At 41.3% G+C, this 19572-nt stretch overlaps 1 protein-coding gene across 1 annotated transcript in view; it reads right to left on the reverse strand.

The window, feature by feature from the left end:
• Positions 1-16071: 16071 nt before the first annotated feature.
• The window catches only part of LOC126456687 (cytochrome P450 9e2-like), a 97552-nt gene continuing 94051 nt past the window's right edge, over positions 16072-19572 (reverse strand). The window contains exon 7 of the mRNA XM_050092429.1: positions 16072-16307. Within this exon, the coding sequence (XP_049948386.1) occupies positions 16072-16307 (236 nt within the window). The remainder of the gene's footprint in view (positions 16308-19572) is intronic.

The raw sequence follows: 19572 nt of genomic DNA on the forward strand, positions 1-19572 counted from the left end.
CCCAAAGTTAATACTTTGCTGAAAGTCAGCAGGCATTCAAGGTATAGTTCAGGAATACCTGCGGGAACATCATGGGACAAATTTCATGTTCGACCTAATGAAGCACTTGTGCCATTTATCGCGTATTAAGAAACCACAAACCTGTGCTTTGCACCCACATGCGAATGACCGTACTGGCAAGGAACCCCTTGAGTGAGAGATTGCAAAATGCCTATGATGTTTACGGTTTTCGACGCCAAACATATTGTCTCCCACGCAACCACAACATTGACTGCTAATGGCAACAGGAGCCAGGACCAGAGGTATTCAATGGTGAGCATAGCAAGAGGCTACAGAGAGTAGCTGACGTGTTTCGTCGACGAGTAACTCACAACAGTGCTACAGTGCTAGTGGTGTCGATGTAAAGCAGAGCAATGGCAACGATAAAAAATGGGAACATTGTCTTATATATACAATAATAGTATCCAAAGTTGACATTTCGTAAGAAAAAAACGAAGGAATTTCGCAAAATGAAAAAGACGTGGGAGATGAAATACTAATAAAATTATGAGCAGCCGACCGGTTGCAATGGATAAAGAAATTCTTTACCTAGATTTCGACAAATATAAATTTGTCTTATTCAGAAGGTAGCAATTTTACATTAGTAAGGACTAATGTACCATCGCCGTTTTTACAATTGTCGGCATAGATCCATTTGTCAAAAATGAAAGATAGCCCTAAAATTAGGGTTTGTCACGTAAATACAAAATAGTTCATGGATCTTGCAGAGTCGGTTGTGAGCCATCCTCCACCTTTTATTATTAATCATTGAATTCCTTGTGTTTATTGATGAAGTTCAACCAGCGATATTTTTCTGCCTAGTGGCCGCTAGCGCCCCAGTTACCTGCCCTGATGTTAGAGTATTTTCGCAGCAGTGTACCTTTCCTCGCCTTGCCTCTGCTGTCCGGTAAGGCGTCTAGTCTGACACCCTCCTTGATTGTGGTTCGGACGTTTGCTTCTTTTGGACTACTTTGGTCGTAATGGGTACTTCTGCTTCTGGGTGTTCTAACATCAGATTCAGAAGACGCAGTGCTGTCCGCCACTTCCGCCTTCCCTGCGTTATTCCATCGATGTGTTGGTTATCAGACGTTAGGTAGATGTTGCAAGAGTTTAAACTGTCACTAGTTTGAGTTGCCATCCTGTTAAGTGAATAAAACTCTTGGCTGCCTGTCTCACCGTTTACGAAACTGAGCGACTTTTCCAGGTCGACCCTTGAAGCACTGTCTGAGGCCCACTCCTCTCTTGATTTGATCAGATTGTGATGATTGTCAATAAGGCCTTCAGTCGTGAATGCAATTTGTCTTAAGAACTTTTAAGTAGATAGCTTAACAGTCAAATTTGATAATTGTTCCTTATTGTAAACCTTATATGCAATTTGTTCCAAATAAAGTGTACGTGATTGAAAAAACAATAAACCTGAGCAACTAACGGTAACTGAGTAAGGCGCTGTGCACACCTTTTCCTGCCTTCCCTGAGTAAACACGTTTGAAGTGTGTTCCTCTTCTGATATAAATGGATAATCATCCACCTTTTGAAGTAGTCCTTCCATATAGCGATAATATTACATGATGGATTTCTGTGTTTCTATACCAGCGCTCTGTGACACAAACCACTGTGTACTTTAAAGATTGGAGCTCAATTTCAAATTACTGTATTTTAATTATCTGTTGATTGCATATTTCGATGAAGGATTGTTAAGTCTGTGAAAACTCTCATTATGCTTTCTCCGATGGTATCTTTTCTTTATACCTAGTAAGCGTGCAGTTTGGTATGTCAGAATTTGCGTTGTGAGTACTTAACACAGAATTTTTTAGACTGTGGTGGAAACTGTTTAGGCAGGGGAACATGTCCGGATTCATCCTAAACAGGACCTGCTTATCGTACCCACGATGCACGCCTCATATTTTCCTGAATAAGTTGTACCAAACGTCGCTGCACAGTCTTAATTATGTGAGGGCCATACTTAATGGAACGTCATCTATCAGTGGTCTCGACTGGTATCGGAGCAGCATGCTCCAAATCGACAGCCCATCGAGCATTGATGATTCTTTTTGCAAATCTATGCCCAAAATATTACATATATTTACGTTTATGGCAAACTACCAATCCCTGCATCAATCCTCTACCCTATACATGTCTTTCTCTATTTCGCTACAGTTTTCAGGCGTTGAAACTTTCTCGTAGGCAAGAGAATCGCTTCCAAACATCCTCAAGCAACTTCCTTTTGGCACTTTTCATTATTTTGGGTCGATTGCCAATTTTTCACCGTGTAGATATCTTATAAAATCGTTTTGCATTTGGTTTCGATCTTCTGATGACCTCACTAGAAGATAGAACGACAGCATTATCTGCAAACAAAATAAGACTGTTCTCAGATTGTCGCATAAGTTTTTTATGTACATAAGAAATAGTAGAGGGTCTGTAAGACTACCTTGGGGAACGCCAGAAATAAATTCTGTTTTACTCGATGACTTTCCTTCAATTGCTACGAACTGTGACCTCTGCGACAGGAAAGCACGAATCAAGTCGCATAACTGAGATGATATTCCATAAGCAGCCAATTTGATTACAAGCCGCTTATGAACAACGCTGTCAAAAGCCGTCTGGAAATCTGAAAATACAGAATCGATATAAGATCCCCTTTTTACTTCTTGCGAATAAAGAGTTCATTGTGTGTCACAAGAATGATGTTTCCTAAATCAGTGTTGACTGTGTCTCAACGCACCATTCTCTTCAGGTAATTCATAAAGTTCGAACATCCTCAAGGAGCTTCTGACGTGTTCCACTGGATCATCTATGTACTATTATCTGGTCGATTGCAGCTATTTTAATTCTCTACGCTCGTCGAATTATATCTCATACGGTGAATTTTCCGAGAAGAGGAAAAAAATTAGCATGGACTTACATTTTGGGAAATGATGCAGGGAGGGAAAGCCTAGGAAACACAGAGACACTTTCATTCATTACTCTTTTCCAGAGAAGGAACTGTCATAGGATGCATTGGCGGCACAAACCAACCACTTATGCTGAGGTGAAAAAAATCATGGGATACTTCTTGATATCGTGTAGGACCTCCTTTTGAACGGTTGTTGTTGTTGTGGTCTTCAATCCTGAGACTGGTTTGATGCAGCTCTCCATGCTACTCTATCCTGTGCAAGCTTCTTCATCTCCCAGTACTCACTGTAACCTACGTCCTTCTGAGTCAGCTTACTATATTCATATCTTGGTCTCCCTCTATGATTTTTACCCTCCACACTGCCCTCCAATGCTAAATTTGTGATCCCTTGATGCCTCAGAACATGTCCTACCAACCGGTCCCTTCTTCTTGTCAAGTTGTGCCACAAACTCCTCTTCTCCCCAATTCTATTCAATACCTCCTCATTAGTTATGTGATCTATCCATCTAATCTTCAGCATTCTTCTGTAGCACCAAATTTCAAAAGCTTCTATTCTCTTCTTGTCTAAATTATTTATCGTCCATGTTTCACTTCCATACATGGCTACACTCCATACAAATACTTTCAGAAACGACTTCCTGTCACTTAAATCTATACTCGATGCTAACAAATTTCTCTTCTTCAGAAACGCTTTTCTTGCCATTGCCAGTCTACATTTTATATCCTCTCTACTTCGACCATCATCAGTTATTTTGCTCCCCAAATAGCAAAACTCCTCTACTACTTTAAGTGTCTCATTTCCTAATCTAATTCACTCAGCATCACCAGACTTAATTCGACTACATTCCATTATCCTCGTTTTGCTTTTGTTGATGTTCATCTTATATCCTCGTTTCAAGACACTGTCCATTCCATTCAACTGCTCTTCCAAGTCCTTTGCTGTCTCTGACAGAATTACAATGTCATCGGCGAACCTCAAAGTTTTTATTTCTTCTCCATGCATTTTAATACCTACTCCGAATTTTTCTTTTGTTTCCTTTACTGCTTGCTCAATATACAGATTGAATAACATCGGGGAGAGGCTACAACCCTGTCTCACTCCCTTCCCAACCACTGCTTTCCTTTCATGCCCCTCGACTCTTATAACTGCCATCTGCTTTCTGTGCAAATTGTAAATAGCCTTTCGCTCCCTGTATTTTACCCCTGCCACCTTTAAAATTTGAAAGAGACTATTCCAGTCAACATTGTCAAAAGCTTTCTCTATGTCTACAAATGCTAGAAACGTAGGTTTGCCTTTCCTTGATCTTTCTTTTAAGATAAGTCGTAAGGTCAGTATTGCCTCACGTGTTCTAATATTCCTACGGAATCCAAACTGATCTTCCCCAAGGTTCGCTTCTACGAGTATTATGCAGCTGTGGCTTATTAAACTGATGTTCGGTAATTTTCACATCTGTCAACACCTGCTTTCTTTGGGATTGGAAGTATTATATTCTTCTTGAAGTCTGAGGGTATTGTGCCTGTCTCATACATCTTGCTGACCAGATGGTAGAGTTTTGTCAGGACTGGCTCTCCCAAGGCCGTCAGTAGTTCTAATGGAATGTTGTCTACTCCCGGGGACTTGTTTCGACTCAGGTCTTTCAGTGCTCTGTCAAACTCTTCACGCAGTATCGTATCTCCCATTTCATCTTCATCTACATCGTCTTCCATTTCCATAATATTGTCCTCAAGTACATCGCCCTTGTATAGACCCTCTATATACTCCTTCCACCTTTCTGCTTTCCCTTCTTTGCTTAGAACTGGGTTTCCACCTGAGCTCTTGATATTCATACAAGTGGTTCTCTTTTCTCCAAAGGTTTCTTTAATTTTCCTGTAGGCAGTATCTATCTTACCCCTAGTGAGATATGCCTCTACATCCTTACATTTGTCCTCTAGCCATCCTTGCTTAGCCATTTTGCACTTTCTGTCGGTCTCATTTTTGAGACGCTTGTATTCCTTTTTGCCTGCTTCATTTACTGCATTTTTATATTTTCTCCTTTCATCAATTAAATTCAATATTTCTTCTGTTACCCAAGGATTTCTATTAGCCCTTGTCTTTTTACCTACTTGATCCTCTGCTGCCTTCACTACTTCATCCCTCAGAGCTACCCATTCTTCTTCTACTGTATTTCTTTCCTCCATTTGTGACAATTGTTCCCTTATGCTCTCCCTGAAACTCTGTACAACCTCTGGTTTAATCAGTTTATCCAGATACCATCTCCTTAAATTCCCACCTTTTTGCAGTTTCTTCTGTTTTATTTGCCCCTGGAAATGTCTTACAATTTAATACCTGGTTCCTAAATCTCTGTCTTACCTTCTGATACCTTCTAGTATTTCCAGGATTCTTCCATGTATACAACTTTCTTTTATGATTCTTGAACCAAGTGTTAGCTATGATTAAGTTATGCTCTGTGCAAAATTCAACCACATGGCTTCCTCTTTCATTTCTTTCCCCCAATCCATATTCACCTACTATGTTTCCTTCTCTCCCTTTTCCTACTCTAGAATTCCAGTCACCCATGACTATTAAATTTTCGTCTCCCTTCACTACCTGAATAATTTCTTTTATCTCATTATGCATTTCATCAATTTCTTCTTCATCTGCAGAGCTGGTTGGCATATAAACTTGTACTATTGTAGTAGGTGTGGGCTTCGTGTCTATCTTGGCCACAATAATGCGCTCACTATGCTGTTTGTAGTAGCTTGCCCGCACTCCTATTTTCTTATTCATTATTAAAGCTACTCCTGCATTATCCCTATTTGATTTTGTATTTATAACCCATTTGCTACTGAGCATCTCTCTTGCAGAGTCTTCCACTGGAGTTTATTTCTCATCTCCATAACGCTTTCACGATTACCAAGTGATCAAGTAACGAAGCACGCTGCTCTCCGTTGGATCTCTTCTATCAACCCTATCTGGTACGGATCCCACACTGGTAAGCAGTATTCAAGCAGTGGGCCAACAAGTGTACTGTAACCTACTTCCTTTGTTTTCGGACTGCATTTCCTTAGGGTACTTCCAATGATCTCAGTCTGGCATCTGCTTTACCGACCATTAATTTTATATGGTCATTCCATTTTAAATCACCCCTAATGCCTACTCCCAGATAATTTATAGAATTAACTGCTTCCACTTGCTGACCTGCTATATTGTAGCTAAATTCGTTGCACATCCTCTTGCATTACAGTACAATTTTCCATTGTTAAAACCTCTCGATATACTACGGAATCATCCGTAAACAGCTTCGGTGGACTTCCGATGTTATCCACAAGGTCATTTATATATATTGTGAATATCAACGGTTCTACGACACTCCCCTGTGGCACACCTGAAATCACTCTTACTTCGGAAGACTTTTTTCCTTTGAGAATGACATGCTGCGTTTTGTTATCTAGGAACTCTTCAATCCAATTACACAGTTGGTCTGATAGTCCATATGCTCTTACTTTATTCATTAAACGACTGTGGGGAACTGTATCAAACGCCTTGCGGAAGTCAAGAAAAACGGCACCTACCTGGGAACCCGTGTCTATTGCCCTCTGAGTCTCATGGACAAATAGCGTGAGCTGGGTTCCACACGATCGTCTTTTTCGAATTCCATGCTGATTCCTACAGAGTAGATTTCTAGCCTCCAGGAAAGTCTTTATATTCGAACATAATACGTGTTCCAAAATTCTACAACTGATCGACGTTAGAAATATAGGTCTATAGTTCTGCACATCTGTTCGACGTCCCTTCTTGAAAACGGGGATGACCTGTGTCCTTCCAATTTTTTGGAACGCTACGCTCTTCTAGAGACCTACGGTACACCGCTGCAAGAAGGGGGGCAAGTTCCTTCTCATACTCAGTGTAAAATCGAACTGGTATTCCATCAAGTCCAGCGGCCTTTCCTCTTTTGAGCGATTTTAATTGTTTTTCTATTCCTCTGTCATTTATTTCGATATCTACCATTTTGTCATCTGTGCGACAATCTAGAGCAGGAACTACTGTGCAGTCTTCCCCTGTGAAAGAGCTTTGGAAAAAGACATTTAGTATTTCGGCCGTTAGTCTGTCATCCTCTGTTTCAGTACCATTTTGGTCACAGAGTGTCTGGGCATTTTGGTTTGATCCACCTACCGTTTTGACATTAGACCAAAATTTCTTAGGATTTTCTGCCTAGTCAGTACACAGAACTTTACTTTCGGATTCGTCGAACGTCTCTCGCATAGCCCTCCTCACACTACATTTCTCATCGTGAAATTTTTGTTTGTCTGCAAGGCTTTGGTAATGTTTATGTTTGCTGTGAAGTTCCCATTGCTTCCGTAGCAGTTTTCTAACTCGGTTGTTGCACCACGGTGGCTCTTTTCCATCTCTTACGATCTTTCTTGGCACACACTCACCTAATGCATATTGTACAATGGTTTTGAACTTTGTCCACTGATCCTCAACACTATCTGTGCTTAAGATAAAACTCTTGTGTTGAACTGTCAAGTACTCTGAAATCTTCTTTTTGTCACTTTTCCTAAACAGAAAAATCTTCCTACCTTTTTTAATATTTCTGTGTACGGTTGAAATCACCGATGGTGTAACTGCTTTTTGATCGCTGATTCCGTGTTCTGTGTTAAATGTTTCAAATGGTTCGGGTCTGTTTGTCACCAGAAGGTCTAATACGTTATCGCCACGAGTCGGTTCTCTGTTTAACTGCTCAAGGTAGTTTTCAGATAATGCACTTAAAAAAATTTCACTGGAGTCTTTGTCCCTGCCACCTGTTATAAACGTTTGAATCTCCCAGTCTGTATCTGGTAAACTAAAATCTCCACCCAAAACTATAACATTGTCAGGAAATCTACTCGAAATATTTTCCAAATTTTCTTTCAGGTGTTCTGCCACAACAGCTGCTGAGCCAGGGGGTCTATAGAGACATACAATCACCATGTTTGAGCCTGCTGTAACCGTGACCTTCACCCAAATTATTTCATATTTCGGATCTCCGTCAATTTCCTTCGATACTATTGCACTTTTTATCGCTATAAAACGCCTCCCCCTTCACTCTGCAGCCTGTCTCTGCGGTATACATTCCAGTCTAAGTTTAGTATTTCATTACTGTTTACATCTGGTTTCAGCTTAATTTCCGTCCCTACTACTATGTGGTTTATTAATGAGAGCAGTTCTGGGACCTTTCTATAGACGCTCCTGCAGTTTACTATTACCACATTAATATTGTTATTCCCTGTTGTGTTTTGCCTACTGCTACCTTGTCGCGTGTCAGAAGGCGTCTTGTCGGGCCTATGGAGGGAATTCTCTAACCTAACAACCCACATGTGCACTGCACATGTACTCCACTACCCTTGTAGCCGCTTCCTGCGTGTAGTGCACGCTTGACCTATTCAGGAAGACCGTAGATTTCTCCACCCGATAGCGGAGGTCGAGAAATTTGCACTCCAGATCTGCGCAGAATCGTCTGAGCCTCTGGTTTAAGCCTTTCATTCGGCTTCAAACCAGAGGACCACATTGGTTCTGGGAACGAGCTCAGATTCCACCCCGTGAGCGAGGCTTTCCGCCTTCACCAACTCCGCCAACCGCCTGTATGAACTGAGGATGACCTCTGAACCCAGACGCCAGGAGTCACTGGTGCCGACATGAGCAACAATTTGCAGTCGGGTGCACCCAGTGCTCTCTATCGCCGCTGGCAGGGCCTCCTCCATTTCTCGGATGAGACCTCCAGGCAAGCAGACAGAGTGAACACTGGCCTTCTCCCCCGACCATTCCGCTATTTCCCTAAGGGGCTCCATCACCCACCTAACATTGGAGCTCCCTATCACTAATAAACCCCTCCCCCCGTGTGCCTGCTCGGTCCTTGCTGAAGGAGCGGCCACATGTCCACTCACAGGCAGAGCGGGCGATGCCACATGGCCAGCCCCCACATTGACCCTCCGCCTCGTGCGACGCGAACGCCATTGAAACCGCCATTGCCCTGGGGAGAGGGTGGCCCAATTGCAGCCGGTAGCCATGGTTAATTAATCTAGTAAAAGTTTGCATTAAGAAAAAGGATTCCTTATACGATGTAGTATAATGTTGTGCATTGTAAAATACATAACTGTGTTATATGCTATAATGGATCATTGACCCTTAGATTATTTATGACAAATAAAAATAATAAAATCACACATCCAAAAAGTCTCCGTACAGTGCTGACCTATTATTTATTTAGCGTATGGCAAGTACAAATCACGTTTATAGAGAAATAAGCTGCTACAATAACTTTATAACTTTGGCACTAAAAAACAAGACATAAAGAATTAAATAGAGTTATGTCATGAACAACATATATATAATTACAAATTAACATTTAGGTTTTTAATATATTGAACTGCACTTCGAGTCGCATCCAGGATGTCCGTTGTTTGACCTGAGTAGACTCTCAGAGGCCGCTCTGCAATGATGTGCCGGATCGTCTGCTTCTCAGCGCCGCAGTCGCACTTTGGGGATGGTGCTCTTCCCCATTTGTGCAGAGAGGCCACACATCGGCCATGGCCCGTCCTGATCCTGTTGAGGATGGTCCAGGTTTTACGTGGTAAGCCAAAGCCTGGAGGTCTGTTCGACGGTTTCAGTAAGGTGTTTACCTGTGGTAGTGCAGATTCCTCCCATTCCACTTTCCAGCGTTCTTCAAGACAGAAACCATTTTCCTCCAGATCTTTAGCCCTTATAAGAGGTGGATGTCTAGAGCGCAATCTATCTCTGTCAATGCCATTGCTCAAAGCGTGAATCGGAAGTTGCGGGTTGTCTTGTATTTTTTTAAATTCTCTGAGAAGCGCATATTCTCTTCGTAAGTGAGGTGGCGGTATGTGGCTCAGTACAGGTAGCCAGTGAAGGGGAGTTGAGTTTATTGTATCTGAAATAATCCTCATAGTATGGTTCAGTACTGTGTCCACCATCTTGGTGTGAGTGCTCTTTTGCCAAACAGGGGAACAGTACTCTGCCGCAGAGTAGACAAGTCCCAAAGCAGAGGCGGAGGAGCCCCAGCTGGTACCACATAGTTTTTGAATGATATTGTTTCTAGTACGGATTTTTGCAGCGGTGTTGATGAGGTGTTGTTTGTAGCTAGGGTTCTATCTAATGTCACTCCCACGTATTTTGGATTTTTATTATAAGGCAGAATATTGTTATCAAAATATATCTTAAGACGTCTGTTAGCCAATTTATTATTCAGGTGGAAACACGTAGCCTCAGTTTTAGTTGGACTAGGTTGTAGTCTCCATTCACGAAAGTACGTAGCGGTAGCTGTTTGGTTGGCCATTCGGTTCACCTGGTTTCAGTATCGCTATGAATTTTGCTTTCTTAAGGGTATTTGGTATTCTTCCAGTTTCCATCATGCTAGAGAAGAACTGTGCAAGCCATAATTTTGCAAATTTACCGCAGTGAATCAGAAACTCTGGATGAATTCCATCAAAACCTGGGGCTTTCCGTGGCTTGATGTGTCTCAGAGCCAGTGTTATCTCTTCGATTGAGAGGGGCTGCGAGTGTAGTGAATTGTTTCCTACTAAAGATTACAACTTTTTGAGTTCCTTTTTAACTTTTATGGTATGAGCTCGATCCCCTGGAGCTCTAGAGGTTTTACTGATGTGCGCCGCAACTGTGTTTGGAGAAATAGAGCTGGTTGGTCGTTGGTTTCTGCTACTGCCACCAAGCTTCCGTAGTAGCGACCACGCCTTTCTGCTTGATTTTGTGAAGTCCATTTCCTCAACAGTCTCTATCCATTTAGTGCGCCTGGCAGAGTCCAGACTGTGCAATAAGTCATCTGCAGTCTCCCTGTCCCCATGCTCTAGGAACTGTTTATAGAGGCGCTCACTCTCTTCGTACCACTCCGGCACGTATTCTTTTCCAAATCCCCGGGGAATGCTGCTCTTAGCTGAGCTGATGACTGCTCCCACAAATCTTTTGTAATTTTTATAAGTTGGAGGTATCCATCCAAGGCGTTTATCAAGTTTTTCTGAGAAAGTAGCCCAGTCCGCTTTCCCAAAGTTCCATCTGGGCCGAGGATATGAGGAAATTAGGGGAATAGTAAGGCCTATTTCTATGAGCACCGGACGATGTTGGGAGTGAGGCAAGTCCCCAAGTATTCTGCGGGAGGCTGGTATAGGTTTGTTATTAGTGTCAGCCGTAACAAAGCATAGATCAGGGTGGGTTTCAGTTCCCCATGCAGCTGACTGAAATGTACTTTGGTCTTTAGCGTCAAAGATTAGCTGTGTATTGCAGTCTTCAGCCCATTTCACCAAGTCTTCACCATTCTGGTCAGATGTGCGGTATTTCCACAGTTCGTGGTGGCTGTTGAAGTCACCCACATATATTGTGGGGTGAGGCAGGGGTTGTAGAACTTGTGGAGGCCACGAGTGGCCTGGAGGTTTGTAGATGTTGTTTACTGTTAGTTCACCTACTTTTACAGTAACTTTGTGGATATCACATGTGGTAGATGTAGAAATAAGGACTGCATCTTCTATGACCTTTCTAACGTACGTTGCTGTACCATAAAGCCTGTGATGTGTAGCACCTATCAGGTCATAGCCCGTTATTTTACCTCTTGATCTTAGCTGCTCATCGTTTTCTGTATGGGTCTCCTGGATTGCAACTATGTCAATGTTGAACAATGTTAAAATTTTATGCATGTATTGGCATTTGGCTTTACTTACGCCTTCAATATTAAGTTGGCAGACTCGTACGATTGGTCCGAGCTGTCTAATCAAGTTGGCCTCAGAAGGACACTCAGCATTCCGTTTTCTGTGAGTCATCGTGATTTGATTATGACCAGGAGATCGTTTACCGATTGTCTGGTCGCCAGTATGGTGCTAGTTCATTTAGCGTTACCCAGGGTGCACGTGTAGTTTTCAACTACGGACGCAAACTAGCTTTACACCCCTGCTGACCTATTAAATATATTTATCAGAAATCAGAATACAATATTTTAAGAGAAGTAGCAAATCAAAGATGGGGTGAAGTGTGTAGAGAAACTAGAGTAAATTCGAAATTCTCTAAACTCTCACAAATGGGTAACAGCCAGTGTTAAGAAGCCCAGCTCAGTTCCAAGGAAAAGTGTCATAATGAAAGAGGGTGCTTAAAATTTTATCATAGGTACACAAAGATTTAGAGGAAGGCGATGTTCGCTGCAAAAATATCGTTTAATGGGAAAAACAGTATAAAATGCAGAGACTATATGCAAAGCACTCTGTGACGTCATTAAACAGGAAACAGGAAGAGACAAACGCATATTAACATGCCATTAAGTGGAGGGTTAGAGTTATAAGTGATCCACACCACCTACCAAATTATATGGATGAACATATTTCAAGTTATGTAGAGAAATTACAGTAAAAATTCCGAAAACATACGTAGCAGCTTTTAACAATTATGCACTAAGTGTAGTGAGGTTTCTACCAGCCATAGAATAGAAAGGCAGTAAAATTGTGCAATATCTAAAAATAAAAACGTTTGTAGGTTTAAATAAAGTACCAATATGTGTGTCGATACAAGGTTCCTTCACAAGCGTAATAAATGAGTCACTTCCGTCTGGGGAATTTCCAGAATATTTAAAATAGACAACAGCTGTTCCCCCGCCAAAGAAATGTCATGCAGAAGACACAGATAGCTATTGGCTTGCCCATTTCCATGCTGTCATCATTCTAAAAAATAATAGAGTTAGTTATGATAGCTTAAAGGATTATTTGTACAAATGCAATCTTCTATGTGAATCACAGTTTATATTCAGAATGGTAGAAGTATGGAATCAGCCACTGTGGACTTCACAAAAGTGGTAGCTGATTCTTGTGTCAAGGATAAGTACTTCATAGCCATATTCTTAGACCTTCTTAAGGCTTTTGTTGCTGTTGACCACAAAATTCTATTAAATAAGCTAGAATCATTAGGAATAAAAGGCATAGGTAATGATTGATTATAATTATACACCCAGTAGATAAGGTACAAAGAGTACACACACTTATCACAAGAAAAATACATTAAATTTCCTCAGAGTAGAGTATTAGGACCAATACTGTTTGCGATATACATCAGTGAGTTTCCCAGTAGTTTCAGTTATGGGATCAAAATTCCATTTGTTGGTAACAGTAATATTATAATCACTCAAAAAACAAGAGAACTCCTAGCAGAGTAAGCAGATGAAACCCTCAAGAAGTTTACAACAGGTCAATATGAAAGAATGTGACAGTGAACATAAGGAAAACAAATGCCAGGAATTTTAGTTTGAAGAGGAAAAAAAGACACATAAACTAAATATAGGCGGCATCTCTACAGACTGAATAACAAACACAGAATTTCTGCAGATGAATACTGATTCTCAGTTTAAGTGGTTGAACAGACAAAGTTACCTGAAACAGGATGTCATCAGTATGCTATATTCTTAGAATCCTGTCATAATTATGCAACAGCCAGTATCTGTAAGTTACAGACTATTCGAATGTACACTCAGTTCTTAACTATGAAATTCGTTTCCGAACAATAAAGACGCACAAAAAAGAACACAGTTTTCGAACGACAGAAAAGGGCCATAGTAGCAGAGTTTATTGTAAAGATATGTAAGAAACAGTGGAGATTTTAAAGACAGCGTGTGAGTACATAATCAGTTAGTTGCATGCATCACAAATAAACTCGTTCATGATAATTACTGCACAAACAGCTCTGTCATGACCATGGAACGAGATCTACACTGAATTTACAACTACAAAATACCAATAGAAATCAGAAAACAGTTTTCTACATACGAATAAAATTGCACAATAGATTGACCAAGGAGATCAAAGAGATTACTAACAGTAACTTATTTAAAAAGGCGGTTAAAACACCTGTTAAGCAATGCGTTTTATACAATGAAGGATTACTTAAATAACTCTGGTTAGGGATTTGACAGAAAATGTAACACAAGTAGACAATTATAACGATAATAATACTAAAACCTGATTTCAAATAACACTTATACACTAACTTTGTTTTCTTTCGTTCTTCTTTTTCTTACCTGGAAATACTTGCTCTCAAAGGTGAACACTGTATAATACTAGTATTTCATCTTCTTTCTAAGTTGAACATCTGACTCCACATAGAAGGACAGTGAGTCGGTTTTTGAGGCTAGCAAACGAGTTGTGGTACACAAAATGGAAACAAACTTCATCACTAATGTCATGATGTCAGCTGATACTGTATACATTGTTAGGAAATAATGTGTAGGTATTGTATGTAGTGTGCGAAGTTTGTAAGTGTGTACAGTCAATGAGAGTGAGAAGTAGTGTTGTACAGTGTGTAAATTATTAAATATCTTCCATGAGAAATAGCATTTGTTCTAGGGATAAACCGAATAAGATAGCACTGCTTTAAACAATGTTTTGTCGACCACTTCTTTTCTGCATGAATTATACTTCCTAATTATTATTCCAATGAGTCTCAGCCAGTCTTGCCCGTGGGAGAGTAAAAGATTCAGTCTTAATATTACCATCCAGATTTTGCTTGTCCTTGTTTCCTCCAAACCACTTCAAGAAAATATTGCAATAGTTCCTGCTCTCAGTCCACGACCAACCACTCATCCCATCCGTGTCAAACCATATCTGCAAGTATATAAATGTCTATACAAATAAATCTTGTTATTTCTTAAATTGTAATGCCATAATACGTCCAATACCCTTGTACAGGTGATCTAATACTACTACTACAATATCAGTAGTAAACCGCTGGAAACAGTACCAGCTGTAAGATACCAAGGAGTAACTGTCCGACCGGACAGACGCAAGTGGAACGGCCGCATAAAACGAACAGTAGAGGAAACAGTTGCCAGGCTGAGAGTCACTGGAATAAAAATTTGGAAATAGAATTCATCCACAAAATAAGTGGCTTTCAGAACAATTGTAACACGTTTTGTTGAATGTTTTTCGTGAGTCTGGGACCATTTCCAGGCTGGATTCATAGAAGAAATTGAGAAAACGCAAAGACGTGTGTCACGTTTTGTTATGGTATCGTTTAAGAAGCGCGAGGCCGTTATGGAGATGTTTAGTAAACTGCAAGATTTTACAAGATAAGAGTTGAGTATCGAGGAGAGGTTTGCTATTGATATTTAGAAAACAAACATTCCAAGAGGAAACAGTGAACGTATTATTTCCTGCTATGTTTCACGCGAAATGACTACAACAAGATAAGTAGGATGAATTGGAGCCGTTACAGAGGTTTACTGGCTGCGGTTCTTCCCACTTGCAATACAGGAATGGAAAGGAGGAGGGAGAGCGAACGATAGTGGAGCCGCAACTACCTTCCACAACGCACCGTAAGGTATTTTTCAGAATATAGGTGTACCACCTAACCACGACTGTTGCAGGAAACATGCGGTGACGGTGTGGTGGCCAAGGAAACCGCATCGCACAGTGAATGTGTTCGGCACAGCTGTGCATATATTATCAAGTGGTTTAGCGTATCCTCGTGAATTATCAGGGTAAAAACGCTCGATAAACTGACCGAAGGGCCCAAACTCCCAGGTGCAATAACACTGTGGGCGAGTAATAGAGGCAGATTACATGCTTGATTACCAGAGGTGCGTATGATCATTACAATAGCAGGTACTTTCCAAGAAGAGTAATTTGAAAGCGGCAGACTAAATTTGTAGTTTACTGTGCGTATTCTGCGTGTAACTTGCATATTGCGAGGTGATATAGTGGTTGTCAGACTCCACATGTCCGAGATTTAATCGTCAGGCGGTCTTCAGATTCATGTGTTATCACGGCTTTCACCTCTGTTGATGACGAAGCTTCACTGTGGTGGGGCGGCCACTGCAGGTAATTCTGTAGCTGGCTAGTTATTTGTCGAAAAATTGGAGAAAGGCAAAAACATATGCTCATCAATTTAACAACGCCTAATAAATTACTGAGGTGTTAAAACGATCCTTCGAGTTGGAGACAGCTCTACTTTGTTCTTAAGATTCTCGTAAAAAATCTGAGTCATTACTTATTTACAGACCTCGAATTTGTATGTGGCAAGTGTTGCGCGTCAGCTGAAAAGTTCTCCACGGACTACCAGTGATCCCCATCTGCTCTCATATTCTACAAAATACAAGATTCTTGTACTAGAGTAGTACCGGTTACAAATTTCTCATTAACGCGCTATCTCGAGAGCCCCCGAACGAGGCAACTTCGCTGTCCAATTGTGTTCGACGTCTGCGCTGCACCCCGAGCCAGCTGCCGCCCTTGATGGCCATCGTCAGACTGTTGGGGTCCGTCTGGAGAGTCGCCGGCGTTTCGGCGACGGCCACCAGGCTGAACCGCGCCAGCAGGTGCACCAGCACCAGCTTCACCTCCATCAACGCGAACCTCTGCGCTGCAACAACAAGACCCCAGTCAGAAGCATATTCTGTGCTCGTAATTTGCTACCTACTGGTGTTCTCAAGGAGTTAGTATTAACTACTTTCCTATTCTTCAGTTGTGTAGAAGAAATAATTAGCCCAAAAAGAACATGTGTATCTTTCAGGAGGTGCTTACCGATGTTTCATTCTAGCATATCTCTAAAGATTAGCTATCTGCAGCTCGTCATCGTCTTCATTTAAAGGAAACATTTCTCGGTACATACCATTTACGTAGTTTCTAGGCTTCCACATGGTGATCCTGTGAGGACTGCGGTTTAAACTATCAGTCGAACGTATCTTGTAATCACTTTTATTCGTTTCTCTCGATGCCGCAGCCATCCATAAAGTAAGAAATCTCCATAAACGAAACCGCCTCGGCTGCCCAAGCTCTAATTTATAATTCTGGGCAACCACAATTAAACAGATGATCTCGCAGAGCCATTTAAAAGTGTCTTCATCAGAATGTGCAGTCGACACATGAAGCACATGCTACGACTTCACAGCCACAGTAACGGTGGTCCAGATCTTCACGGCTGGCTGGTTCCGCTTGTGCTTGTGCAGAGTGTTACAGGAGAATTTTGGCAGCCTAGACGATTTCTTTACCAGAATTTCCTACTTCAGTATACTCACTTAACGCTGCATATGCTCGTACAGAGTTTGGACGAAAATATGGGAAGACTGCCAGAAATGCGTTGTTAATCATAAATGGAGATGCTAGCCAAGCGTGAAGCTTGCCTTGTTGTTGTACCTGACCACAAATGGCAGCCTTGCTGTGTCCTCAATACGGTACAAGTGTCAGCCGTGCCAACAGCAGTGTTCTGTATAGTTGTGAGTGCCTTGTGTAAGAGCTGAGTGAATTCGAACGTGGGCAAATTGTTTCTGCTCGTATGATGGATGTTTCCGTGACAAAGGAAGCCGAAGTGTTTGGTGTTTCAAGAGCCACCGTATCCTTTATACCATATACAGGGAAAGCGAAAAAATATCATGCGCCAAGTCGAAACACGGACGAGACTGTGTGTTGAGTGATCGTCACAGATGGTGGTTGAAGAGGACTGTGACGAATAATAAGAGGACGACAGTAACAAGTATATGCAGAAGTGGATGGCCCACTCGCGAACTATGTCAGGAGGAGCAAACTAGAACAGCAAAGCCCCTCGTCACTGGCGGAAATACCTGGAACAGAAAACATGGTGTCGAAGCGATAAAACCTCGACCATGGGGCAATGGAAGAAAGTCGTTCGCTAAGAGGAGTCTTTTTTCACACAGTTCCCAACTTCTGCCCGACTTTAGGTCCCAGGAGTGAACCAGGTGGGCGATGATTTGGGCACCCATATCGTGACATCCCATGGGTTCCGTGGTTAATCCGGAAGGTCACGTTACTGCCAAGGTCTATATCACCTTTGGCTTATCAGGTCCATCCCCTGGTAAAACTCCCCACCCCCCCCTTTTCCCCTCTCTAGCGGCGGTGCTTTGTTCCAAGATGACAAGACCTCTATTCACTAAGCTCACGTCATCCAGGGCTGGATGAATTGTAGCATCCCCTGTGGCCGGAACAGACACCGTGTCTAATACTACTGAGCCTTTGTCGCCTACTTTGGAGAGATGGGTGTGCCATCGTTTTCCACCTCCATCATCGTTACCTCAACTTGACAAAATTTCGCAGGACAATAAGATTCCCTTGAAAACCGTACGTGACCTGTCCCTTCTCAGACGACTGGAAGCTATTTTGAAAGGCAAATGGTCTCATACTGCATATTAGGCATGGCAATGTGTTGTGTTTTTGCTGTTTCCATATTTTTGGCGTACCCGTGTATATTTAACTCTCTCCAAGTTCACTATCAATCCTAGAAATTTCTCAACAGTTCGAAAAAAATCTTATTTTCTTAACAGTTCGAAAAAAAATCTTATTTCTGTGGACTGAACTCTCAAGCATTTCTTAACTGCCAAAGTTTCGCTGTTTTTTACTAACTCGGTACAGTCATTCTTTTTTTTATCTACATATCGTGACATGGCAAGCGCTTTGGCTGTCTGCGTTTTGGTTGTCCAGAAAATGTTCCAACTTGAAAATCACCTCGTCGTCATTCCGAAAATGCCTCGTAACCAATGTTTCCTCAAGTACTCACTGGACGCCATGTCAGGAGAATATAGCGGAATGATTCAAAGTTTTACGAGCTGCCGTCTACCAATATGGTTTGGTAGTTTTATTACACTACATAAATGGTGTAGTAAATGGTAGCACTACCGGCAGTTTTGGTAAGGAAGGAAATACAAATAGATGTGTAAGAGAGGATCTGGGAGCCAACAACTTCTCTTTGTTTGCCTATTCGTTTTGTACACGCAGAATATACACTCGCATTTTGTAAGTAATATAAATCAGCTGATCGTGTAATTTCCGCGCTTTTATGTATCCAAAGCAATTTCTTTTGATACAATCATAGTTTACACCCACAGACATAAAAATATATAATTATTGTCCTCATCCTGTACCCAGGGCAAGAAATTCCTGTTATTATTGATAAACGAGAAAGTTATTTATGTGTAGTAGAAATATATTTCATTTAATCGAATAAGTTTTGAAGCTAAGATTGACATAATTTTGTGTTGCAGCTTTTTTTATTTTACATTTTTGTTGCGAAAATTTCGTTTTCTAACGCTGTATGATAAACGTGTTTGTTTTCTATATTTTTACTACAATAAAACCTAAATTAAACATTGACAATTTGTGTTTTGTTATAAATACTACCATTTTTAACTAACAGACAAGAGGACAACTATGTAGAAGAAAAATATTCCGTATGTTACACGGCCCCTTATAAATCCTCATTCAGTGTCCAGACGGTTCAGCGCTTCTGGTTTTTAATGGAATCTAGAGAGACGCCGATCGCACATGTAAAGAAAGCGACTGTGATGGGGTAACACACTACACGTATGCAACACACCTAACGTACAGGTAACTGACCAACGCTGCTAGGAAATCTACTACAGTCTACGCTTAATTATGATAGTCTATGATAGACTACGCTAATTTTACAGGTCTGTGTATAGTCCAAAGGAGAAGCATGCATAATTGTGTCCTGTGCAGCATTCTGCTGCGGAAAATTGTTGTGGTTCAAAATCGGCCCCTTGGGAAGTTTACAGTGAAGAGATTTTGGTAGTATGCTAGTGTTACAGTTTGCCCCTTATGAACATAATTTGTTTTCACCAAACCATGGCATCCAGCATCACCTGACTCTACGTTGG

The sequence above is a fragment of the Schistocerca serialis genome, chromosome 2, assembly GCF_023864345.2.
Source record: "Schistocerca serialis cubense isolate TAMUIC-IGC-003099 chromosome 2, iqSchSeri2.2, whole genome shotgun sequence".
Lineage (NCBI taxonomy): Eukaryota > Metazoa > Arthropoda > Insecta > Orthoptera > Acrididae > Schistocerca > Schistocerca serialis.